Source organism: Dama dama, chromosome 29 (assembly GCF_033118175.1).
Source record: "Dama dama isolate Ldn47 chromosome 29, ASM3311817v1, whole genome shotgun sequence".
Taxonomy (NCBI): domain Eukaryota; kingdom Metazoa; phylum Chordata; class Mammalia; order Artiodactyla; family Cervidae; genus Dama; species Dama dama.
The window spans coordinates 53,778,764-53,806,392 of NC_083709.1; the positions used below are offsets into that span (position 1 = coordinate 53,778,764).

The following is a 27,629-nucleotide window of genomic DNA, read 5'->3' on the forward strand; positions in this document are numbered from 1 at the left end:
AAAAGAGGACCTGGCTTTTCTAATATCTTGACCAATAGATTTTCTAATATCTATATCAAGGCATGATGATGTGGTCATCCCTGAGGAGCACAAAGACTTGGTAGTAGAGCATGTCAGCCCTGCCATAGGCACTCACTGCTCTCTTCTCTCATTCCCACTCCCCATCCCATCTCCTCCTCTCCATTTTTCCTATCTTTTCTCTTCTTCCTTGGCTATTCTAAAACTTCTCCCAAAGGCAGGCAGCTTTGTCCACTAGCATTGCTTAGTTCACTGACATCAGTATGAAGGCCCAACAAAGTATTTGACCCTAAGCTTGAAGTAGTCATGTATGGATGTGAGAGTTGGACTATAAAGAAAGCTGAGTGCTGAAGAATTGATGCTTTTGAACTGTGGTGTTGGAGAAGACTCTTAAGAGTCCCTTGGACTGCAAGGAGATCCAACCAGTCCATCCTAAAGGAGATCAGTCCTGGGTGTTCATTGGAAGGACTAATGCTGAAGCTGAAACTCTGATACTTTGGCCACCTGATGCGAAGAGCTGACTCATATGAAAAGACCCTAATGCTGGGAAAGATTGAGGGCAGGTGGAGAAGGGGATGACAGAGGATGAGATGGTTGGATGGCATCACCGGCTCAATGGACATGAGTTTGGGTAAACTCTGGGAGTTGGTGATGGACAGGGAGGCCTGGCATGCTGCGGTTCATGGGGTCACAAAGAGTTGGACACAACTGAGTGACTGAACTGAACTGAACTGAAGGGAAGGAAGACTTTTACTTGCTTCCAGCAATCCTGAGTTATAATCAGCCTAGTCAGAGCCTTCTTCATTAATCACAATGAGGCTTCTTCATTGATCGCTCATTCATTCATTCAACAAATACATAATAAACCCTCTTTATAGACCAGGTATTCTTGCATAACCTAGTGCTACAAAAACTTCCACCTGTTCCCTAGAATGTCACTATTTGAGAATAATAATCTTTATGTGAGAAGAAGGGATATCTATGTCATCAAGTGAACTGGGGGAATGCTGAGCTAAAGAAAGCTAAACGGACAACCTCTATTTGATGGCTGCTCAGTGCCTTTAATATACTTCTGTGTTAATATATATTATGGCCTTTTTCAAAATGTTCAAATACTGAGGTGCTATGTAAATATGCACAGGGATGTATGATTAGTAGAGTTATGAAATAAGTGATATAGGACCACAGAAAAATGAAAGACCACCTTGGTTTTGGAGTTTGGGGAAGGCTTTCTACAGGAAGTCACATCAGAACTGGTATTTGGCCTGATGGCTAAGGAGAAGATAAGAATAGTGTATGCAGAGGTGTCCAGGCATGAGAATGGGTAGTTTCTTTGATGTTTTGGAGCATTTTTGAGGATGATAGCATGCATGATAATGACAGAGTAGGGCCTAGATCCTAGGTTGTATTTCTGCTTGTGATCAGCAGGAAGCCTGGATGCCTCCCTTCCATTCACTTCTTCCAACTGTTCTCTCGTATTTCACTCTGGCTTCTCTTTTTGGAGTAAGGTATTGCCCAGTGAATAACCAAAGAGCCTTCTCATTCCCACCCAACACACACACACATTCACACTCCTCACACTTAGACTCCTAGGTGAGACTTCTCCCTACATAGGATGGGGCTAAAAAAGATGAGTTCTAAACATTCTAAAATTTTTTATTTGAAACACTTTTTGCTCATATGACTCAAAGGTTTGACCAGGATTACTCCTGGGAAAAAAGCCTCCAATGCTCTAAACAAGAGGAAGGCTGCCTTTCTTATTACACTTGCCTTCTACCAGGTATATTGATTTTCCCTGAGCTCCATCAATTTGGGTGGCAGAGGAAAGATTAAATGGTTCAGCTGTCTGCCTGCAGCAGCAGATTTGGCTCTATATAAACTCATCTCCTGTTCATTCATATCCTGGAAGCAGGTTATGCTTTTGCTTTCAGGTAAAAACTGGAGAAACAAACAGCAGGGGGGAGGGAAGCTATGTGCCTGCTCAGAAACTTCAGAGCTGCAGAGATGCTGAAGGAAGTCTTCTCCAGAGGACTCTGGCCTATGTGTTTTAGAAAAGAGAACAGAGAATGTGATATCTGAAAAATACTCTGTGGATGTCAGTTTTCCTTCACTTGCCTATGTGTTTTTAACAGCCTCAAACAGTGAGTCAGATTTTTCAAATGAGCTCTATGTCTTCAAATTCTTGTCTTATGGTGGAAATGACTAATGCAGTAGGAGTGTGATAGAACACTGGAGGGGTTGGGATATTATCTTGCTTTTTCTTACTCAATTTGGATTCACCACATGTGGATTTCTTTCCTTTGTTAATATTTTATGAAGTGAAACAAAATCCTTCAGGGGATAAGCTACTGACAGCTCAGATCATTACTGTTTCCCACCTGTCTTAGCAAAAAGAAGATAATTGCTGGAAAGATAACAAGGGAAATCTGTTCTTTTGCTGAAATTTTAAAAATCAGGTCTGCATCTGGTGCTGCTACAGAAGGAGCTGAACAAAGTTTCAAAATGTAGAATAAGGTCAGAGTTGTTTCACTCCATCAAAGACCCTGAGATGGATGGATCATCTTTCCATAACTCACAACATTCTTTTCTCATTTCAGTTTGGATTGAGTTCAAGCATCATCTTCATAGCACTTATTCGTTCTCTATCTGCACTGATCCATTTGGTTCATCGCAAAAGCACTCAACAGGGAAGCAGCTTTATTAATTTTCTCACCGTTACCTTTGTGCAAGCTCTGCTGGGTCTCCTTTCTCTGTCCTTGGGTGACTTCACCATGGCTTTCCAGGCACCTTCTGATATTAACAAACTGCCTCATTTTTAAGGATTAAGTTCAGTTGATTCGGAACTCCAATTTCTCATCCTTCAACCAGAACACAGAGCAGCTGTAGAGACGGGATTGGGCTTTACTTCTTCATACTTCTTCCCTTTGCTCTTTTCTTCGTCTTTCCCCACTCATGATGCTGCTTCTGGCTTCTCCAGGGTTGGGGGAGGCAAGATGGGGAAGGGAAGGGGACGAAAGGTCATATGTGACCTGCTCTTTAATCTGGAGTCGATGACCTTCACACTGCAGGTGGCTGGATGCTGGCTATGTCTCTCACAGCCAACGACAAAAATGATGCACTCTCTGGCCATCTGTGAATCCCCCTTAGTGATGGTTATGAGGTACACCCCACCAGCCCCTTTTTGATAGGGTTACCGCCCTGGATGCAGTCCTTTTGAGAAGAGTCTTAAGGCACTCTAGCCCAGCTACCTTCTGAGTTTTCCACCTAGGCTTTGGGAAAACTCAGATGTCTCCCCCATCAAACTCTGGAAGTCCGGCTCACTGGCAACAAAAGTCCTTTCTCTCCCTTCTGCCCCCAGGTCCCCACAGCCTCTAGCTGCATGCCGTCAAGGCTGATACAGAGGCCTAGCCTCTGCAATGCACAAACTCCAGCTATTGCTGGAGTTCTCCCAGTAACTCTGCCACCCTCCTCTCAAGGCCCAAGGCAGTCACAGAACCCAGGAACTTGCAAGCATGGGTGGAATGAGATTAGATGGTAGTTGCCCTCCCCCACCTTCTCTACAAGTGGTTCTCTGAAACCCCCTCCCTTGGGTAAAGGTAAGAAAGGGGAAGCAAGCTCCTCCCATTCCCTTGCGGGATCAAAAGGAAACACAAGGCGGGTCAGCTCCACAAGTCTCTTCGAGGAAACTGCCTCCAGTCTCTCTGATCCCTCCTTGGCCTTCTCATATATACAGGCCGGTGGAGGCGGGTGAGCAGGGAAGGTTAGGATTATTAGGGAGGTGAAAGGGTCTAATCTGGTAGAGCAGGTTTAGACTCCAGGTCTGCCACAATGTAGCATATACAACAGGGATAGTTTAGCACCACTCTGTAGAAAATAGAGGGACTTCTGCCCCATTGTCCTTATCACTGAGATCTTAGCAGAAACTAGAAGTCCCACTTCATATACTGACTCTACTGTAGGGTCAGACTCTATTATAGTAAAACTTACTAAACCCTTAGAACTAAAGGTTCAGCAGGTAACTGCCAGACCTGTAGACTGGAGAGCAGGCATGGTAACTAGATGCCTTTGGGTGCTGCCTCCTCACAATGGCTGCAGACCCACTGGCATGCCTTTCTTTGGGTCTTCCCCCACACCCAGGAGAGAGCTCGTCCAGACAACTGTGACACAGAGGCAGACATTGCAACTGGAGCACAAATGTGGCCAACAGGACCGAATCACGGCTGAGTCAGAGGATACCGTTGGCATTGCAGCCAAGCCAAGGGCAATCTCTGTGGAATGCTGGTTAGCCAGACTGTTTGAAAATAGAAGGTCAGGAGCTGCCTTCAGAGTTCTTTTCCTAATTCAAGGGAAAATGGCTGACTACCAGTGAGCCACTGGTTCCACATGAAAAGCTGAGCTAAGACAAAGAGCTTCTGTAAGAAAGGAGGGAAGCCCTCTTCAGAAGAGAGCGTGCATGTGCTCCTATCACAGGCGTTTTGCCAGAGGGGCCTGAGCTTTGGCTTGCGTCACAGAGAGTTTTGCTCTTTTAACAGGATCCCCAATGGTTTGGTTGATTATAAGGATCCTTTCCACCTAAGATCTATCTATACCTATTTTAATCTACTCGGACTTAAAGGATCTGATTTTTCTTTCTAAAAGGCTTCTTCTAGAGATTCTGGAGGTTCCAGAACCCCGGACCAGTTAAGGAATTGGCCTCATTGAGCTAGGCAGAAAAGTTCTCATAATATAAGACACTAGCCGTAAGTTTCCAAGCACTGCAGGCTACCTTCCTCATTCCCCTTGGAAGGGTACACAGAACAGTGCCCGCACCACCACCTGCTCCCAACCTCAGAGCAGATTGTACCTGATGACACATATTCAGCCTGGGCTGGTGGTCATTCCTGTGGCCCAGCTTCCTGCAGCTGACACCTGGTGATTTCTGAATCATCCACACTCCTTCAACTGAGATGATAAGCTTCTGATGAGTTACCTTCTGTTTCCCAGTGAGAAAGTGTCTTACTCAGATAGTCAGTAAATAGTACCTAACTTTGGCAACAAATGAATGCCAGAGAGGAAAGGGTGGGGAGTCTGGTCTAGTGGTTCCATGGGAGACTTGGTGTCAGCAGTCCTGGTCGGATTCCCAGCAGCCTCTCTGACTCACTTTGGGCAGGTCACGTTGCGTTTGCTGTTGTTTGGGACCAGAAGTGGGACTGTGGCTCATTAACCTCCTGTCTTGTGCGTGGGTTTTTAACTAGGCACTAGCTGCAAATTCAGGTATTTAAATTTTGTCCACCCAGGAGGTGAGTAAGTAGCCTTTAAGAAGCACTGTCAGATATCTGTCAGCTGTGAGGAAGATACATTCATAATGGGAAGGAGTGTGAGACATTGCTCCTAAACAGAGTTACCATGTACTCTGGAAGCAGAACAAATAATTTCCAGTGGATTTGTGAGGTCTCCTAGATTTCCTGAGGTCTCCTGGAGTTTTGGAGGTGTGCTTCACCTGGGTAGACTGAATTCCTTCTTCATGTCTGGCTGGCCACCAGCAGTGCTTCAGAGGACACTGACCTTACCAGGGGCACTCGTGGCCTTGCCTCCTTATCAGAAGTTCCTGGATTCTGCTCAGTCCAACATTCTGATGCTTCCTTTAAAATCCCTTCCCAGAGGCAGCCAACTGGGAGCTCATCAGCTGCTGCCAGTCTTGCAGTTACATTTATTTGGCACTCACAAAGTTTAAAAAATTGTGGTGGGAGGTGTTATAGGTTGAATTGTATTTCCTCAAAATCCATATGTTAAAGTCCTAAACCCCCAGAACTTCAGAATGGGGGAATGGAAATGGGGTCATTGAAGATTAGTTGGTTAAGATGAGGTCATACTAAAGTGGGGTGAACCTAAGCTCCACCCAAGTCCAGTATGACTGGTGTCTTTATAAAAAAGGGCAGTTTGGCCACAGAGAGATCCAAGCTTAGAAGGGAGAATACCATGTGACCATGTAGGCAGAGATCTATCAGTCAGTGTCAAAAATTGCCAATGCCATGGAAGCTAGGAGAGAGGCATAGAACAGGGTCTCCCTGCCATCTGTCAGAAGGAACTAATTGTTCCCATACCTTGACCTTGGACTTCTAGCCTCCCAAATTGTGGAAAGACAAATTTCTTTAGTTTCAGCCATCCAGTTTAAGTTACTGTTATGGTAACCCTAACAAAATAATAGAGGTGGTGTCATTTTTAAACGAACGTATTTGCCAGAAAAATCTGGATTTTGAGTTTCAGCGGGAGAAGCCTGCAGCCCCTGGCTGATGTGAGGGCATCGGCAGGAAGTAGACGGATGGGTTCTCAGGGAGGAGCATGGGTCCATGCACAGGGCCAGCGCCCCTCACCCCCAGCTGATTGTCACAGCCCAAGAATACAGGCCCAGCACTATCAGATTTTCTGATTTTTTTCGGGGAAGTTTGATATCTGCTTCCCGTTGCTGGTGAAATGTGATTTCCACTGTTGGCGGCTAATCCATCACTCTCCATTTTCTCCCTGACCAACTCCACTTCAGTCATATACTTGATCAGGCTGACTCCTCTGATCATCTGAGTTTGTGATTTCTGTTTATTCACAGTCACATAGCTTGGCAAGATAGTCAGACAATTCTATTTAAGCCAGGGAGATTTTTCAGAGTGGGTTGAACAATTTGCTACCAGGAGAAAGGAGCTTTGATTTATCCACCTTTCCCCTCTGCCATATTGCAGTGAGGATTGTTCTGAGACCATGTTTCTGCTTTGAATCACCAGTTGTTGAGGGCCCACCACATTCCAGGTGATGTGTTAGCTGCAAAACAAGTGTCCAGTATGTGAATGCATATATTCTTCCTAATATACTTACTGCTATTTTGCTGGCAATAAAAGAAAAGATTATAAACCAGGCACCATGTAATAAAAGCAAAGACATTAAGCTGTAATTGTTCTGAACTTATAAATAGAAAGGCCATTCTATCATAGATGCATTGCCTCACACTCCTCTGTCACTGCAGCTCAAATAAATTTAGACTAATAAATAAAATTGCTGATATTAATAGTACCATATGAGAGGAGCATGGTATAAAAACATTAATGGCATTCCTTTACTTCATTATAACTATCTTAGGCAATTACAATGTGCCAGGTACACACTGACCACTTCACATATACAATGTCATTTAACATTCAGATCAACCCTGTGAGAGAAATATTTGATTCTTATTCTAGAGATCAGGAAAATGTCCAGAGATATTCAGTAACTTGCTCAAAGTCACAGGGCATAAGATGTAGAGCTGGATTCAAAGCCAGCGGGTTTAATGCCAAATCCAAGTTCTCCCACTTCCACCTCTCAGTTTCTTCATTTTACCAAAATGCCTCTAATGAAGATCAGCTATTGGGTCTGGAGTCCACCAAGGCCTTGCCAACCATCAAGAGAAGGGGGCGTGGTCCCAAATTCAACTTCCCAAATCCTAACCCTGTTGACAGTGTTGACTGACCTCCATGTTCTATTAAAGAGGTACAAACTGTCATCTAGTTTGAATTCGAAATCTTTGTTTCACTCAAAGAACACACAGTGACATTACATGCATATGGCAAAGATGTAGAGGAGAACAGATGGTGTGCTCCATATGTTCTTAGAAACCTCATCACTCAAAGAAGGCTTGTTGGAGGGGCCTTCAGGGTCATGTTCTGCTTCTTTTCCTCAACTGTGTTCAGTTTATAAACACTCAAACACTTTACAGATGACATACCTACCTTTCTATATGTATGTTTTGCTTCAATCAAAGGTAAAGGAAAGAGAAAGAGTGGTCCTTATATTAAGCAGAGCACAGTGAACTCCACTATTTATCTCCCAGCTGCAACTTTCATCAATCCATGGCCAAACTTCTTTCATCTAGTGTTCACTCTCTTCCCCTCCTCCACTCCCACCGGGTTATTTTGAAGTAAATCTCAAGTTGTGTAGTCGCGTCTGAGAATCCATCTGCTGGTCTTAGGTTTTTTTCTCTGTGTGATTTCAGGCCATTACATGTACGTGGACTCTATGTACGTCAAGCACTTCCAGGAGGTGGCCCAGCTCATCTCCCCGATGACTACGGCCCCCATGTCTGGCTGCCTGTCATTTTATTACCAACTCCAGCAGGGGAATGACAACATCTTCTCTGTGTACACAAGGGATGCAGCCGGCCTGTATGAGGAGATCTGGAAAGTAGGCGATCCAGGGGCTGCTGGCTGGAACCTTGCTGAGGTGGAGTTCAGTGCCCCGTACCCCATGCAGGTAGGTGTGCCTGGCCACTCTGCAGAGATGCCACCCACACCCAGACGTGGAGTTCAGGAGATACTGCAGTCTCATACTCATTCCTCCTTTGCCTCTGTGTCTCAGTCCTAATCTCCCTTTTCCCTTCCTTGGCCTTCTCCACTTTTATCCCTTCCTCTGTATTCTCTCTGCCTTCCTCCTCTATCACTTCATTTTCTAGACGAGTATTTCTTTTTTTTTTTTTCTTTTTCATTTATTTTTATTAGTTGGAGACTAATTACTTTACAATATTGTAGTGGTTTTTGCCATACATTGACATGAATCAGCCATGGATTTACATGTGTTCCCCATCCTGATCCCCGCTCCCACCTCCCTCCCCACCCCATCCCTCTGGGTCTTCCCAGTGCACCAGCCCCGAGCACTTGTCTCATGCATCCAGACTGGGCTGGTGATCTGTTTCACCCTTGATAATATACATGTTTCCATGCTGTTCTCTCGAAACATCCCACCCTTGCCTTCTCCCTAGACGAGTATTTCTTAATAAAGACAAATATGGGAAAGCCAGTCAACCAACTAGATTTCTTGGCCACACTCTCCCTCTGAACTTGCACTGTGGTCATGTGAGTTCAGATGTGATTAGTGAAACTCCTTCTACATGAACCTCACTCTGAAACTTCAGCTCCTGACAGCAGCTGTGAAGGTTCCCCTTACCTGAAGAAACACTCTTTCTAAATTTAGAAAAAAAAAAAAAAGACTTATTTTTTCTTTTTTACTTTATAGTATAAATAATGTCATAGAAGTCAGAAATAAACATGATTTTGGCCCTAATTTGAAACAAGCCTTGGGGCCTCTAAAGTTTTTTTAAAGTTTTTATGGTTTAAAACTGTTCAGTGTAAATGTCCAGTGCAGAAGAATTAGAAAATTCAGAGAAGCAAAGCAAACTAAAACGCCCTACACCAGCCCTGCAAAGAAAAGAACTAACATCTTTGTATTCATCCTTGAAGACTTTTTTGTAAGCACATATATTAATACATATCTATACATGTATTCTGGGCTTCCCAGGTGACACAGTGGTAAAGACTCTGCCTGCCAGTGCAGGAGAAGCAAGAGACCCGGGTTCAATCCCTGGCTTGGGAAGACCCCTGGAGAAGGAAATGGCAACCCACTCCAGTGTTCTTGCCTGGGAAATCCCATGGACAGAGGAACTTGGCAGACTACAGTCCATGGGGTCGCAGAGTCAGACACAACTGAGCACACACACACACACACGTATTTCAGTGCTGACAACAATCCAACAAAGCGGATAAAATTATCCCCATATTCCAGATGAAAGAGGAGGAAACGGAAAGTGCAAGACATTTGCTGTTTTGTTCTAGGTCACACCACTGGTGAGTGCCAGGGTGCTAAGAAAATTTCCTGCACTAAATCTGACTTAAATTTGAAGGAAGAGGGGAGCTCTGTCCAGTGACCCCTGGGACCTCTAGAATCCAGGAATGCAGCACTGTGGTTGCAGATCTGGGGCTCTAAAGAGAGTCTTAGTTCCCACAGGTTATGAACATCCCCTACTTTCACTTTGCACTTTTTGCAGTATCTTCCCTAGTTCTGTTTAGAGTGCAAAAGAAGCTGATGATCCTCTGGATGCTTTTCAGTAGTGCCATCTGCTCACCTGATGTGGCGTTTCAGTGAGTGTTGGGGTGGGGTCTCGGTTTCGGAAGTGTTCTGTCCATGGATCGTGTGCCTGCCACTCCCTTTCCCTCTTCCAATTCCCCCTACCCCAGACAGCCCCAGAGAGGGGACTTCTGTAGTATGTGTGCTATTTCCTATTCCAAAGTCTAACCAGGCCTTGATTTGCTCTTGCAGCCCAGTGGAAAATTTTCTGAGAGTTTGGGTTACAAGGAGAAAAAGAAATGCACATGCTGCTTGAGAAAGTTTTCCTTCTATTAAAGTCACAAGTCACATGCACAGTGCAGACGTTGTCCTTGCAAATTCCTTTCATCCAACCGTAAACTCCTGGGGCAACATTTATACGAGTGAGACTTTGCTGAATTTTCTTTTTAATCAATGCTTGAAAAGTTACCATTTCTGTTTACTGCTTAAGTTTACTAGTAAACTTAAGTACATATCCTTTTGAGTCACACAGGCATGATTTTGCCCTGGCAGTTGGTACTCATTACATCAGGATTATTGGCTCCTGGTAATTGCCGAGAAAAGAAACCTACCCTGTGGAAGTCAGCGAATTTAATGTCCCCGTATTCTCAAATGAATTTTTTAAAGGAAGACAAATATCTGAACAAGAGAGAACACAATGACACAAAGGCTGTGATTTGCAAATTATGATTAGAAATATCCTTATCCAGTAAGGATATTTAGATCAATCAGTAAGATCAATTTGTTGTTGGCTTTATCACCTTGAAAATGAAATGTCATAGGCCTATGTTGAGCTTGTAAGCTGAATTTGCTCCTCCTCATTCACCCAAATCTGTCCCCTTGGTTCTCAGCCCTTCCTCCATTGCCAGAGACAAACTTCCAGGGTTGTCTTAGATTTTGGAGAGGCCAAGTGTCTAAGGACCATTGTTGTTAAGCTGAAAGGGACAATCTTATCCAAACTCTTTTCTCAAAAATTAAGAAATTGAGAGCTAGAGGAGAAAAGGGACAAACTAGAGTTAATTAGTGGCCAACTAGACTCACACATGAATATCAGTTCAGGAGGGGGTCACCCTGGAGAAAAAGGCATGGATTTAGTTCAGGGCTTATTATGCACCTGACTCCATAGGCTCTATATATACAGTATCTCATTTAATCATATCTACAGTCCTACAAGGAAGATGTTAAAATGGCTATTTTATAACAAGAAAAGTGTTGTTCTGAAAGGGTTAGCTATGTCCCCAAGATCACCTAGTTAATAAACTGACAGCAACAGGATTTGAACTCTGGTCTGTCTGCCTCTAAGACACCATTCTCCTTAGCAAAGGGTGAAGACTAGAGGCCTATGGGTTAGATCTAGCCTATAGGGATTTGTCTAGCTGCTATAGTGGTATTTGTTTTTATTTTGTACACACATTTGTTTTAGTTTTTGAATGAATTGTTAGCATTGAAAAATCTGAAGATTTCAAATAAAAATCTAGCGATGAAGTCCTCTTGACAATCTGGTGAGTCCAGGCATGTTAGGCCTGAATTCGCACCTGCCAGCAGCTGACGAAGCTAAGTAGCAGCTGGCCCTGGTAGATGAGCCTTGCTCCCCAAGTCACACCATTTCCTGCTGCATCAGATGAAACCCATATCATGCATTTACATTACGTGCCTGGCCCGGGTGGGCACTTGGATGTCCACCCCTGCTCAACAGCGTATCTTATGTTATCAATCCAGCAGAGTGGTCTGCACACGTCGGTGGTTTTCCCAACACAGATGAGTGTTGTGCTCCCCATACTTGATCCCCATGGGAAGCAGAGAGTCACAAACAGAAAGTCGTCCATTGAACTCAAAGTTAAACGTGGTGGCAGAGAAGACAGTATAACTAAAGGGGCCTGAACTCATTAATAATCCCATGTTCTCTCTATTTGAGCATGCCAGGGTATGCCGAAAACCTAACATTTGTACATGGGAGTTCTGGGCCTGATTCTGCCTTAGGCATCAGGTAATCATCTCTGATTGCTGCATCTTTGTCTAGATGGACATAGAATTTTATGTCCTGGGAAGGGCTTAGGGCTCTGTGAAGGGCAGGATTGCCTTCTGCAAGCAGCATGTTGACTCTTTAATTGAAGTTCATAAAACAGATTATTGAGCCTGCAGTCCTATCAGCAAGTGATATAGGTACTTGGACATGCAAGGGAGGGGGAAAAGTCCACCAATAAAATGCAACTTAGGGCTTAGTAGTCACTCTCCCCCGAAGAAACTGTGAGTTAAGGAGGGAGCTGCTCAAATACCTATATACCTGGCTCGACCAACACACCATTTTAAGTCATAGTACAAGCATTTAAGCCTAAAAGAAAATATGTAAACATGTAACATGTCTTTCTCCTCTGCAGGTTATTTTTGAAGTTGCCTTCAATGGTCCCAAAGGAGGATATGTGGCCCTGGATGATATTTCTTTCTCTCCTGTTCACTGCCAAAATCAGACAGGTAAGCATTCTCTTTTTCTTCTTCCTCCCATTTAGGATCTTCTTTTGTCAACAGATGCCTATGGTCAGGACTTGCTTTAATTCCTTCTAATTTCCTCTTCTTTTCCTCTTTTATCTCATCCTTAAAAAATTATTTAACCAAATAGTCATTTCTCTGTTATTTTACTCTTTTTTTCCTCTCACAGAATGAAACTGATTTTCCTAACACCAGAGGTCAGTTATCTGAGTTAAGGAGATTTTATATTCTCTACGTACTAGGAAATTAAAATTAAATACCCCCCCCCCCACATCCATCTTTCTTTTTAAAAGAAATCTTGGGTCCATAGACATGTATATAGAGTAGACAGAAAAAACTCTCAAAATCTACTGAGTAGAATTATAAGAACTCTTTCTAATTTTATGAATCTAATTTTTAAATGTCCTCCTGTTTAAAGATGTTAGTATTTGGTATACATTCTGTATGATGGTTTTGACTTCAGAGTATGTATTCAATTTCTCTTTCCAAGTGAATGCTCACATAATTTTATCATGACCAATTCTGTAATTTCCATAAACTTTGTGTTTGTAAAGAGAGGGAATTTTTACTTCCTTGGAAAATAGGTAAGCAAATCAGTTCAAAGTGAAGTAGAAAACAAAGGTTTTAGAATTAGAAGGGTGACACTATAATTGATAACCCAGATAAATACCTTCCTGCCAATGCAGGAGACATAAGAGACATGGGTTTGATCCCTGAGTCAGGAAGAACCCTTGGAGGAGGGCATGGCAACTCACTCCAGTATTCTTGCCTGGAGAATCCCATGGACAGAGGACTGGTAGACTATAGTCCATAGAGTCGCAAAGAGTTGGACACAACTGAAGTGACTTAGCATGCATGCATGCACAAATAAATGCAGTTGACCTTACCTTTTAATGAATTTGATTCCTTGAGAGGCCCCAGGGAGACACAGTGGTCATCGATCTTATTAAGGAGCCTTTGTTCTGGGTTTTGGAGTGCGGGAAGTAAATTTTTGAACTTGGTTTTGGTAGTGTAACTTTCGCTTAAGATAGAGTTGGTCTCTAATTTAATATAGTTTTGAATATATTCTTTTTTTTAATGTGCATATATGTATGTATGTATTTTTACAAAAATAAAGTCATACTGTACATACTATATATAACTTGCTTTTTTTCATAGAACAGTACATAATGGACATGTATCTATGTAAACAAATATGGGACTACATCGTAATTCTAATGGCTATAAAGCACTCTAGCATATGGCTTTATCATCATTTATTTAAACAGTTTCCTACTGTTGGACAATTAGGACATTCCAATTTTGCAACTTCAGATATGCAGATGATACCACTCTAATGGCAGAAATTGAAGAGGAACTAAAGAACCTCTTGATGTGAGTAAAAGAAGAGAGTGAAAAAGCTAGGTTGAAACTCAACATTAAAAAAGCTAAGATCATGGCAACCAGTCCCATCATTTCAGGGAAACAGAGGGGAAAAAGTGGAAGCAGAGACAGATTTTATTTTCTTGGGCTCCAAAATCACTGCGGACAATGATTGCAGCCATGAAATTAAAAGATGCTTGCTCCTCGGAAGAAAAGCAATGACAAACCCAGACAGCATATTAAAAAGCAGAGATATCTCTTTGCTGGCAAAGGTCTGTGTAGTCAAACTATGGTTTTTTCCAGTACTCGTGTATGGATATGAGTTGGACCATGAAGAAGGCTGAGAGCCAAAGACTTGATGCTGTTGAATTGTGGTGCTGGAGGAGACTCTTGAGAGTCCCTTGGGCTGCAAGGAGATCAAAATAGTCAGTCCTAAAGGAAATCAACCCTGAATATTCACTGGAAGGACTGATGCTGAAGCTGAAGCTCCAAAACTTGGGCCACTTAATGTGAAGAGTAGACTCATTGGAAAAGACCCTGATGCTGGGAAAGATTGGAGGCGGGAGGAGAGGGGGATGACAGAGGATGATATGGTTGGATCAAATTACTGACTCAATGAACATGAATTTGAACAAACTCCAGGAGATAGTTGGGGACAGAGTAACCTGGCATGCTGCAGTCCATGGGTTGCAAAGAGTCGGCCATGACTTAGCTTAGCAACTGAATAACAATAACAAATGTTGCTATTCCAAGCAATAATAAAATAACCAATTATCTATATCATCACTCAATTAACTAATTTTTTTCTCTTAGAAAAATTCTACATTATGAAATATCTTGATTGAAGAGTATGTCCTTAAGAATATGTGTGTGTTTGTCTGTATATATATATATATATATATATACATATACATATATATATATATATCTTAGGGTACTATCAGCCTCCAGAAAAAGCAAAGGCAACTTACTTGAAAGTCACATGTGAGAAAGCCTGTTTCTACACACCTATACCAACCACGGGTCTTGGTAAATTTTACATCTTTGCAAATCTGATCACACTGGATCAACCAAAGAACTGTTAGATGCCTCAAGCTGGGGCCAACCAAACTCTCTTCAGGACTTTTAATCTTGTCTGGAGTGAACCAGAGATGGAAGAAACCTTAAGGGGAGATAGTTGAGCAGTTTTTCTACCAAGGCATTCTGGAATTACCAGCCTCCTTCCTGCCAGCCTCCTTCCTGTTCAGCCTTCTCGACCTCTTCTATTACATCCTCACAGCTTTCCATAAAATATTCTTTTTCCTTCTTAATCAAAAGGGCTTTTCTTTAGAAAAGATTAAAGAACCATGAAAAGAGTGTTTTGGTGCCGACTCACAAACGTGACTGGCAGTTGCTGCTGGCAGTTGTCTGGGAGCTCAATTAGGTCTGCCTCCTGAACCACTTACACATGGTCTCTCCAGGAAGGTGGTCTTGGGGTTGTCAGACTACTTCATTGGTGGCTGACTTCCAGGGAATCCATGTTTCTAGAGAACCGGGAGGAAGCTGTAACACCGCTTATGACCCAGCCTCAAAAGTTGCATACCATCACTTCCTCTGGATTTTATGGGGCAAAACAGTCACAAATTCATATTATGTCCATAGTTACATCAGTCCATCTTAGGATTGTTAGATGTCATCAGATCAAGAAGAGGTGTCACATATGATTGCTGTTGGTGAAGGTATTCGCAGAGTTGAAGAAAGTCCTTTCCTTGAAGCAGAGAAACCCACCATGGGAAGCCTTCAATTGATGAGGAGGTTGAAAAGCTGAAAGCTTGTCCTAAAGATCCCAGACAAGCCCCCAAGATGATAGCTTATGGTGAACGGTATCAGATTCTTGATCTCCAAAGAAGAAGATTTATCTTCAGGACCAGGGACCAGGCTTGATCACTCAAGAGCTTTTGTGAAGCAGAGTTTTATTAAAGGATAAAAAGGGACAGAGAAAGCTTCTGATATAGACATCAGAATGGGGATGGAGAGTTTCAAATATATTCTATAAGCAAAGGATCTTAGAATATTTTCCACGCGAGCTAAATTTTTACCTCCAAATTACAGAGAAACTTACTAATTAGCTGAAATCAAATATTAGTTTTTACTAATTCTAATTTGAAAAAAAAAAAAAAACTAGTGAAACAGAACAGACTTGATTTACATATTTATATGCTCTAATTAAAATGATTTAATCCTAACAGTAACCAAAAATTAAGAGTCTCTAAATTTGGCAGAACACAGAAAACAAAGTGACTTTACTTCTCTAAATATGATTGCTCCCTAACTCCATCAGTTAATGTTTCAGTGATGTTAATAATAGTTTTACAACCTCTTTAACATTATTTTTAGAAATTTCTCTTCTCACTCACTGGACATTTACATTGAGCTTTTAAAAATATTTCCAAGTTATGCATATAGAAGAAGAGGTATTTATTTAACATCTATACTGGATAGCAGGTGGAGTGAAGGCAGCTAGAAGGTGATAGAATCTAGTGAACCACCATAGAAGTAACGTTTAGAAACATTTTCCCATTAAAAAAGTTACAGAGTATACGTGAACTCTTTTCTGCTGACTGATGAAAAGATATTTTCCAGCACAATAAGGACCATTTGTAAAGAGAGATGGTGACCACTTCCTCAGTGAAATCCAGCCCAGATAAAGACCCTTCCTCCATAGGGAGGGAGGGATTCACATTTTTATAGTTGACCAAGGTTCCCTACTGGCCTTCAGAATTTCCTAGTACACCAGCTTTGCTTTAAATGGTTTAACTGCATGATCAAAGTATTGTGCTTAAGAACCAGGACTTTGGACTCACATCCCTACTCTGCCATTTACAAGCTGTGTGACCTTCAGCTTGTTACCTAACGTCTCTGAGACTGTTTTCACGTTTATGGGACAAGGATGGAAGAATCTGATTCATAGAATTGTCAGGAAGATTGATGACTTAATGTCTGTGATAGCCTTAGAAGAGTATGGCACACAGAAAATGCTTGGTCATGAGACCTAATATTATTTACTTAATTTTCAAAATACTCCCATTCATTCCCTAGAGAACAGGGAGTCAGATTGAAACTAAAGAGAACCAGCAAAGGGTACTGCCTTGAAGAATGTGTAAGCTGGAGTCTGCTTTATGCCCTTCATTAAGCACCTGTGGGCCAGATTCTGAGTCTTAGACGCTGAGCCCTCTAGTTTTCATACTTTCTTTTACATTTCACAAATAGTTTATGTCCTTCTGTTTCACAGTAGGTACCAACATTTTTGTCTTTATCTTGGTTACCTCCACACTTATTGTCTCTGATTTTCCCAGCTGGATCTGACATTTTCTTCCCTCATCTCCCTAGTAGGTTGAGACAGGAATTACTTCAACATATGAAGCATCTTGTTCCCACCATCTGGTTGCTCTTAGATTAATCCAGTTTCCCAGACCTGAGACCTATCTCAGAGTCACAGGTATTAAGCACCAGCTGCTTGTCATCCCCCCAGATATTTCCCCAGGATGCTTATAGAGGACAGTGAGACCTTATCCCATCCCTCCCAGCTTGAGTTACAGCCCTTCCCTTTCCAGGCCTCTCCCATCTGAAAACTCCCCATCCTACCACATTTGGCCCAGAACCTAGACCATAGGAATAAGTCCTTGAATACCTAACAGGTGATTCCACTCACTTCTCACTTCTAGAAATAATGCCTTAATGCCCAACTGCCAGACAGAGACCTCCAGTCTCTGCCATATGCAGACCTAGCTTCCTCTCTGACCTTGGATCCACCCCACACCCAGGCCAGGCTCTGGGAGGATACTGACACTCACAGATATACCTCTAAAAGGATGTCTGTGTGGGCCTAAGTCCCCAAATTGGCCATTCACCAATAACACACTGCCTAGACCTCTTGTCTGGTTTGGAAACACGGCTCTAGTTGCTGTCTAGGCTACAGCTGCAAGAATTACAGACTTCCTTAACTCAGAGGCCTTCAAGCATCTCCACAGCCTGATCAGTGGCCGAGTCCTGCTCCGTCGTGATTCCTCACTTCCTTAACTCAGAGGCCTTCAAGCATCTCCACAGCCTGATCAGCGGCCCAGCCCTGCTCCATCGTGATTCCTCAGTCTGGTGCTAGGTCCCACTCACTGTAGTCCTTTGCCAGCTTTGAGCTGTCCCAGCCTGCTTTCAGGCTGGCCTGTGCTAAAATAAGAGCTACTGCGCAAGTCTAACAGTCTAAAGAGCACCACACCCAAAGTCTCTCTAGCACTACAGGGGCTGATAATCCTCTTAGATCTCAAGGATGGATACTGAGTTCATCTCTGAACTCCATGAAGCAGAGGAAAAGATGAGAAATATTCCCAACCATTCTTCTCAAACGTCAATACCCTCTATCAGATTAGTTTATCTTCAGAGCCTCCTGATTCTAAAAAGTTCAAACATTGGAAATCAAGTAATTAACTAAATGGTACATTGTGATGCTCAAAGAGAACTTTTTTTTTGATGGGACAGGGTGATCAACTGATGCTCAGGAGCTTCCAGTTTCCTCTGATTCCTTCCTATGCTTCAAATATGTTATTAACACTCCTCAAATCCAATCGCCACTTGACACAGGCTTCTTGAAACAAGCCTGAAGCAAAGGCTTTTCATTCACCCCAAGTCTTTGGGGATCTCACTTTAGGTCATACATAAGCCCTCTGGCCCCCATCTTCAGGAATTAGATAGTGTCTCATGCTAGAATAAGCATTCTAGTTGAAAAAGATTTAGGTTTTGAGTTGTGCTTTTGAGGTTTTCTTTTTATCAGACTGTCTCAGGACCCCCAACAAATCCACTGCTAGGACTAAGTGTTTAGCAAAAGAATATAACTGTGTCCTCAGAAAAATCTTCTCCGTTTGACTCAGTTTGTCACTATGGAGACAACAGAGTCTTGCTTACTTACAAGTTTTACTATCACCTCTCACCTCCTCCCACACACCTAGAAAATGGGTTATGGATCTCTTTTGGATACCCAGGTAGATATTCCTTGGGATATATTCCTGATGAATAATGTCACTGACCTTCCTCTCTCCTTATCCATGGCTTTTGGGAGTGCTGCCCTATTTTCTGAGCTGAATGGCTATCTGTAGGTCTGAATTTCCATCTGCTTTTTCATTACCAGGTGGCAGAGGGGTGACTAAGACTGAAGACCATTATGGGGTTTCCCAAGGGCTCAAATTTCTGTGGGGGGATGTCAAAGGATCCTTGCTTGTATGTTATCATAATCATTTTCAAATGTGTATCTTCATGACTTGATCTTCACAGCTTCAAGATTCAACTTGATGCTGACAGAGTCAGGCAGAGCAGTGGGTTACCACCAGTCTTAGACTGCTGAAAATTCTCTTGCTTTTCTTCTGGCTAGCTCTTCAGGGGCCTCTCCTTGTACAAGTTGCGAAGGCATATTGTCTCAGATATACTCAGATTCCAGTTATGAAAGAACATTTTCTTCCTATTGTTTTTTTTGTATTGTGGTGTTAGTCACTTACTTTTCTTTTTAATTTAGCATTTTTAAAACTCTTTACTTGTGTATCATTTTAAACTCTGGCACAATTTCCAAGATTATGATAAGGAACTCCCATATACTCTTCACCCAGATCTACAAATGTAGATTTTGCCAAATCTACATTTGCTTTATCAACCATTTAAAAATAGGTTATAGATATTATGTCCTTTTATCATTAAATACTTCATTAGGTATTTTCTAAAACCAGAGACATTCTCCAACATGCTATGGAATAATTATAAAATTCTGGAAATTCAACACTGATACAATATTATCAATTAATTTATAGTCCATATGCTAATTTCACCAATTGCCCCAATAAAGTCTTCTAGAGCTGTTTGTTTTCCTAGACCAAGATGGAGTCTTGGATCCCTTGTAGCGTTTGGTTGTCATGTGTCTTTCATCCACTTAGCTAGGCCAGCTCCTCAGACCACTGGAATGTTTTCTTGCTTTGAATATTGACAAATTGAGAGAACAGTGAGTCTTTGTCCCTGAACAACTCTCTTGCATCAGATTCCCGTACCTAGAACTCAAGTGTTTCTCTAGAGATAATTTTCCACTTATTCAGAACAGTGCTATCTCTGGCCCTAAAAGGTTGTGTGTGCTTAGTCACTCAGTTGTGTCCAACACTTTTGTGACCCAGAGGACTGTTAGCCTGTCAGGCTCCTCTGTCCATGAAATTTTCCTGGTAAGACTACTAGATTAGGTTGCCATTTCCTCCTTCAGGGGATCTTTCTGGACCAGGGATCAAACCCTTGCCTCCTGCATTTCCTGCATTGCAGGCAAATTCTTTACCACTGAGTCTAGAGATAATTTTCTGCTTATTCGAAACAGTGCTGTCTCTGGCCCTGAAAGGTTAAGCCAGTATATGTCAGCATGCAGAATAAGATTATACTTGGCCACAGTGAGTGTGTCCCAGACTGTTGCAGTCTCATCCCCTCTGGACTCGGTGGGCAATATGAACAGTGAGGTTTACATTTACTTGTTGCCAGGACCACACTATTTTTGAAAGAGCAGGAACCTTTTATGTTCCATTTCCTCCAGGCAATCTGGAATGAGGTGATGTTTATACAGAGTAAATGACACCAGAACTCAGCAAAAGCCAAAATAAAAGCAGAACCAGTGACAGAATTGGTGTTTGAACAGTGTGATTTATACTGAATAATGATTCTCTTCCAGCAGATCAGCTCCTACTACTAATGTCAATTATAAATAGACAGTGGCTGTGCTTCTGACATAGAGATTGATCAACAAAGGAAAATTATTTCTGGAAAATATTATTTCTACATATCTGTCAGAAAGAAATTAAGAATTCTATAAAATCCTTACTTTTTCTCTTAATTTTGTATGAATTGTGAAGAAGTATGTGAATAAATGCTATCTTTATATCAGGGAAGGAAATTTCTTTTGAAGTCTGGTACTTTGGGTTTTTTGTAGAGAACGTGAACAGAGCTCCTTCTTTCTACCCATTTAGGGAGGAAAAGAACAATTTTCTTGTCACGCTGAAACGTGGGTTTGATGCTAACCTGTCAGCATGCCATTAGGGTAAAAATATTTTTGTTGTGTGTTGCTTCTCCAAGCTCCCCTAGTACAAATGTGTACATATTTGTCAATCAATTGTCATTCTTTGAGATTCTTGGGTTTGGCCTACTTTAACTTTGATTCTCCTTTGCTCAGAGCGTCCTTTTAGTGCCCTAGAAGCAAGCTGCAATTTTGAGGAAGACCTCTGCAACTTTTACCAAGACAAAGAAGGTTCAGGCTGGACCCGAGTGAAAGTCAAACCAAACATGTTTCAGGCAGGAGACCACACTTCAGGCCTAGGTAAATCGGAGTCTGTTGTGTGGGGTGTCATGGTGGGGGTGGGGGTTAGTATTCATGCTCCATGTCCCAGTTGTTCTCACCAAGACACCAGCTTGAAAGAGGGGGTGGGTGTGGGGACAGCTGTGAAGAAACAAAGACAATAGGTAATCTTGGGTATGAGCGTTTTTCAAAACTGGAATTCAAGTTGTTGTGCTAGCAGGTGTATTTACCAGTTAATTAAGTAGTCAAGCCTTTGGAAATTGCTCTTCACTTTAGATAGAGAAGTACCTTTAAAAACCTATTATATTCCAATTACGTGAAATATCCAGAATAGGCAAATCCGAAACGGAAAGCAGATTAGTGGTCGCCAGGGGCTAAGGAGAGGGGGTGGGGAGTGACATTCAATGGGTGTAGAATTTCCTTTTGAGGTAGTGAAAATATTTTGGAAGTGGGTAATAGTGGCTGCACAGCCATTGTGAAAGTACTAAATGCCACTGAATTGTACTCTTTAAAATGGTTAAAATGCTAAAATTTGCACTATGTGTGTTTTATTGCAGTAAATAATACATCGTGGGACATAAAAGCTATCACATAAGCTGTTGGGAAATGTTGGGTGGGCACTTGATGGGTAGGCCTTCAGGAAGCTCTTAGAAATCAGTGTGAGCTCCCCTTGTGTAAGGATTATCTATCGCCATAAAGACAGCCCATGTGAAGTCCACTCCAGTAGAGACTGCGGGAAAGGGCCTGTTCTCAAAGGGTTACTGTCTAATTAATATTTATATACTGGGTATGGGGGTGACTTACCAGAAAGCTGATGAAGCTTGTTTCAGGGCCCCTCACTTTCACCAGGCCCTTGCAATTTTATACTTGTAATTTTGTATTCTTTGCTTAGAGGTTGCAAAACTTAAAAAATTACAGAATAAAAACCTATTCTGACCTTGGCCAGCCTAACCCCTGGGGGATATGATAGTGAACAAATCAGGTCTGTATCCCACCCTCACTGGCTGACCATTATTTTAGTGGGCAAGAGAAACAGCAAACATATACACAGATAGACTCATGATTACAAATTGTGGTGTGTGCTAAGAAAGACATAAAGAGTGAGCTGAGAGAGAATAAAGGAAAGAACCTCCTTTTGGTTGGAGATTCAGAGAAGTGGGTTTTAGCTGGAAGGATGGGAGCAACCCAGGCAGAGGGAACAGCATCTGTGAGGGCCTGGAGTTTGGAAACAGCCAGACACTGCCAGGAATTAGGTTAGTGTGGCTGTACCATTGAGAGGAAAGTAAAGTAAAATGAAGTTAGAAAGGGAAGCAGACCATAGATGTGGCAGGCCAGAGTAAGCAACTGGAATTTTAGTACAAAGGAAATGAGGAGCTATTGATAGGTTTAAGTAGAGCAGTGAAGGATTAAATTTAGACTTAAGAAAGATTGCCCTGGCTGGTGTATGCCTACCAGTGTCAGTCTGCTCAGGCTTCCATAACAAAATACCACAGACTAGGTGACTTAAACAACAGTTTATTTTCTCACATCTATGGAGGCTGGGGAGTCCACAATCACCGCACCGCTGGGGTTGGTTTCTGGTGAGATGTCTCTTCCTGACTTGGACAAGGCACCTTCTCACTGTTCCTCATTTGGCCTTTCCTCTGTGTGTGCACAGGGGGAGATGGGGGCGTGGGGCGGGGGTAGGAGGGGAGAGAGAGAGATGTTGTTTCTTCCTCTTCTTATAAGGACACCAGTTGCATAGGTGATAAAGCCTCGACTTTGTAACCTCATTTAACCTTAAATTGCCTCCTTAAATACCCCATCACCAAATACTGTCACATTGGGGGTTAAAGCTTCAGCATCTGAATTGGGGTGGGGGTGGGGGAGACATAATTCAATCCATAACAACACTCATAAAATTACCAAAGAAGCTTTTGTCAGATTAAATAAAACTAAACTATACCAAAGACTGCTCCCAAAAGAGAATTGATGGAGGAGGCTCAGAAAAAGGAAAGGAAAAAAAAAAATTAAGGTATTAGGCTTTTTCTTTCTGCCCCATCTTTGTAAGACACAGGGACCTGTTTTAAGTTTACCATGGGGATGGTAGAGCAGGTGGTAGGGGAGGTTCTTGATCCTATTTTTTCATGTTATTTAAAAGAAGTAGGGGAAAATCAGATATTCAGGACCTGAGAGGGTCTATCTGATTAAAAACCTGATTTTTAGGATCCAGTTTAATATACGACCAGGAGAGTAAGCTCTGCCTGGATACATAAACAACCCCTGCCCTTCACCCCTCAAGGACTGCCAGACCCTGCAGCCTCTCCCACTCCACTGGTCATTGCAGAGATAATAGGAAAGTCTGCTCTGGTCCTTGGGTTCTCTGTAACCCAGTAATACTCAGTCTAGTTGTCAGCTCTTTGTCCAAAAAGTGGAGAACCTCAAGATGATTTCATCCTTTTTGTTTCATGAAAGGTTATGGAATTCCCTGGCAGTCTGGTGGTTAGGACTCCATGTTGTTTTTTTTAAGTGCTAAGGGCTAGGGTTCCATCCCTGATCAGGGAACTAAGATCCTATAAAGCCGCATGGCATGGCCAAAAAAAAAAAAGTATAAATCCTGATTGATGGCTAAAACCTGAGCATACGCAGTTGGAAATCTATACTGGTTTATGAAGTTACCTTAAAATTGGAGGTTTATTAGCAAAAGAGTCACACAGATATTTTCTATCACCGAAGCCACAGACATTGTTAAATGCTATCACTTAAAGCCTATAGAGTAATCTCTTTTGGCAAATTCCACTACTTTAACCAAATTTTCCCAGTTGATGATATGGGCTGAATTATTTAGGTTTTTTTCATTGCTGATGCACTGAAAGCTTTGTCCTATTCACAGGGTATTTCTTGCTGGCCAACACAAAATTTACATCACACCCTGGCTACATTGGAAGGCTCTACGGTCCCTCCCTGCCAGGAAACCTGCAGTATTGTTTGCGTTTTTATTATGCCATCTATGGATTTTTTAAAATGAGTGACACCCTAGCAGTTTATATCTTTGAAGAGAACCATGTGGTTCAAGACAAGATCTGGTCTGTCCTGGAGTCCCCAAGGGGCGTTTGGATGCAAGCTGAAATCACCTTTAAAAAGCCCATGCGTACCAAGGTACAGTAGATTCTTTCTGCAATTTCCAGTCACTGGATTGGGTTAGTGAATTTCTGTTTACTTATTTTCAACTGCTGATGCATTGTTTTTCTTCTGTTCAAGCTGAAAGCCCCACCCTCACATCCTGTCCCCAGGCATGTGTGAGTTATATCCTTCACTTCTTTTCAGTTTTCTGACTCTCAGAATCATGGCCACATAGGGAGTTTGCTTGTTGTTTAATTCTTAGATTCCCTGAGAATAGTCCAAAGAGAGAAAATATGTGAATAAAGTTCTACATTGAGGTTTTAAGGTCAGCATCCTGAACCTCTAGCTGAACACAGGATGGGGAAGCTCAGTAAAATATGAGAGCCAACTCAGACAGAAAGAATTTACATAAGGGAACCATCAGAAGCTTATTTGATAGAAGTAAGAAAACAAAGAGATCTTTATTGCAAAGGAAATGCAAAAGAAAATTGTGATCTCTTGAATTTACAGCTCATAAACTTAAGGAAGCTTAACAGATACGATAAATTCTGTCAACTATTAATACAACCCAGATTACAACTAGAATGGGAAAACCCATTTTGTTTCACCTGCCGGTTGGTGAGAAGATCTCCCTCATGCACCCTCTGTGCAAGAAAGACGGTCCCTTCCTTCAAGCAGATGCCTCACACAATGGAAGCGCAATAGATATATCATTGAAGAATGGCTGGTTCAGTTGATCATGTTCATAACTAGGCTCCCAAAGAAAAGATATACAGAGCAGAGCAGAACTTTCTTCATACACATTCATGGTCAAAATTTCTCTTAGTTATAACCATTTGGACAGAAACATAGCTTTGTCTATAACTTCCTAGCAAAGAAATTTTGTACACCATCTCCATCATGATGTTGCTTGGTTACTCTTAGTCCATTAGAATACACACCAGGGCATGATTAAACCTTTACAATGATTAATCAAAGATCTTTTGAAAATATTTACCAAAAAAAAAATGTTTCCCATTGCTAGGCAAGAAAAAATGATGATTATGACATGAAAGCCTCCTTGACTTACTGATTTCTAAAAGAGTCAAACCAATTTGTGATACCTATAGTAGAATATAAGCACAGAAGTTTTACCACATTCTCATAGACACTGCTTTTAATGTTTTCATGCTGACTAAATGGGTAGTCCCCATTACCAATTATTTAACTCTCTCAGGTACTTATGGTAACACTCACACATCAAACACGTACCTGATCCATACAATCAGGGATGCACATAATAAAATTTTTACTGTACTCCACACCCTCTGTTGCTAATGTTTTAAAAGAGGGGAAGTATAACAAGCATTTCATTCACTTGTTTGACTTTCATTTACTTATTCATTTATTCTTTTATTCAACCATAATTTATTAGGTGTAAGTTCAGTGTAAGGGATATAAAGATCAATGAGGCTCAGATTCTACTTTTGAGAATGAGATCACAGATGATAAAATATTAAGATACAAATATGTAAACAGCTAACAACAGTACAATCTCACTGCCTCACAGAACGGTTATACAGAAAAATAGAGGAGCAGTTCTACCACTGGACATATGAAAATAAAGATGAATAGAGGACCAGCTGAGCTGGTGTTTGGAGGGTAAAGGTTCAGGCCATGCTAGATTCTAACTCCTCTCATGCACTACCCACCTGACTCCTCTCTCCTCCCTCCCCCCAGCCCCTCATCCTTTACTCACAAAACATGGGTTGTTAGTAATTTATCTGCTCCTAAGTGTCAGTCCCTGCTCTTATTTGACTCCCATGGAATGGGAGGAAGCCACCCAGCAACTAAGGATGCCCCCAGAGACTTTGCCCTTTTCTTCTTTGACTGACTTCCAACCCTCCCAGCAACCACACAAATCCTACCCATCTACTTCAGGAAAATTTGATCTAGATCCAGTGGGGGCAAGGAAGTTCTCATAGCCTCAGAGGAGCTAGTATGAATTCAGTCCCGGAGCTGATGAGGAGACAGTACAGTTCAACACAAGCAAACTCTGGACACTTGTCTGAAACTGGTGAGTAGTTTTTGGAAGGTCCCTGCTAAACAGAACCAGTTTCTCAGAGAGTGAGAGAAGCATTTGACATTCATACAGACAGCACTGAGTAAGGTAGGAAACTAATACATAACATATATAGATGGAAACAAACATACACATGGTATTTCAGAGAAGAAATAAAATGAAAAGTCAAAGTTTCCCTTGCCACCCCAGTACTCAAACTCCAATTCTACTTCTTTTTCTACAGGTTTTTCCCCTGATTTTCTGATGTTTTTCTCTATAATTCCAGATATTCTATTTCTGCCTCATTTCTTGATTCATCAACCTTAGCAGTATTTGCTGACTCCCTTCTATAAAAGATAAGAAATTTAGCTTATTTATACTACTTCCTTTTGTTTTCTCCATCCTCCTTTCAATTTTTTAGTTGTATTTTTATTTTTAACTTTCTCTTGGTTCCCTTTGTGACTGTGATACACCTAACCATCTGTTTTTGCTCCCATCAACTTCAGGTCGTGTCCTATGACACTCCACTATGTATGGTGAATACATTTTCACTCCTCTATTTCCCCCTCACTTACCCTCTCCACCTCTCAGTTCTCTCAGCAATACATTTGCTTGTACATAGAATTGGCTTAAAACATTTCTATTCCTACAGTGAAGACTTTGAGCTTTGCCAATAGCAGGATTTCCCCATATGGGCCCCCTTGGCAATTTGGAAGGGACAGTGCTGCCTCTGTGGGCAGCCATACCTCACATGATTGGGATTTTGACATCTGCAATGGCAGTAACAACCCAAGTTATTTCCACATGTTTCCATATGGCCCCAGAGGTGCCAGGCCATCCTTGGATGAGAACTGTAGCTTTCTAACTTGATTCTGAAAATTGAAATTAAGAACTAGCCCCGCCGACAATCCACCTTTGAGTCCTTGGATCTGTGCTCTGCGGAGCAGCGTAGTGGTGATGAGGGAGCCTCCCCTTCAATGACCCTCTGGCTTCCTGTTGCTCTTCTGGGAAAAGGCTCACATGCTCCGACATCAGCCCCTCCCTAGCCTCGCCTCTTACTCCCACCACTCTAATAACATTGCCATCCATTCCTGGAACACACTGCTCTCTTCCACCTTGGGCCATTGAACACCCAGTTTCCTCTGCCTACACTTTTGTTAATTCAGTCACTGGCTTGAACTTCCCTTCTGCAGAGACTCCTTCTCTGGCTCATTCCTCAAAATAGATTGGTGTTCCCTGGGCCTCCTAGGCCTCTTCACCATCATTCTGGAGACAGGTTAGCACAGCAATTAGAAGAAATGACCGAGGAGTCCGTTTTCAAATCTCCATTCTACCACTTAAATGACTTTGCAATCTTGGTTTTTTCCCTTAATTGAAGTATGATTGACGTGCGTTTGA

General features: G+C 42.0%; 1 protein-coding gene across 3 annotated transcripts in view; it reads left to right on the top strand.

Moving 5' to 3' along the window:
• Positions 1 to 27,629, top strand: part of MAMDC2 (MAM domain containing 2) — a 151,878-nt gene that overhangs the window by 81,015 nt on the left and 43,234 nt on the right. For all 3 annotated transcript variants that reach the window (XM_061132355.1, XM_061132354.1, XM_061132353.1), the window contains 4 exons: positions 8,018 to 8,274; positions 12,279 to 12,372; positions 20,966 to 21,109; positions 23,961 to 24,226. In XM_061132355.1, the coding sequence (XP_060988338.1) occupies positions 8,018 to 8,274; positions 12,279 to 12,372; positions 20,966 to 21,109; positions 23,961 to 24,226 (761 nt within the window). The remainder of the gene's footprint in view (positions 1 to 8,017; positions 8,275 to 12,278; positions 12,373 to 20,965; positions 21,110 to 23,960; positions 24,227 to 27,629) is intronic.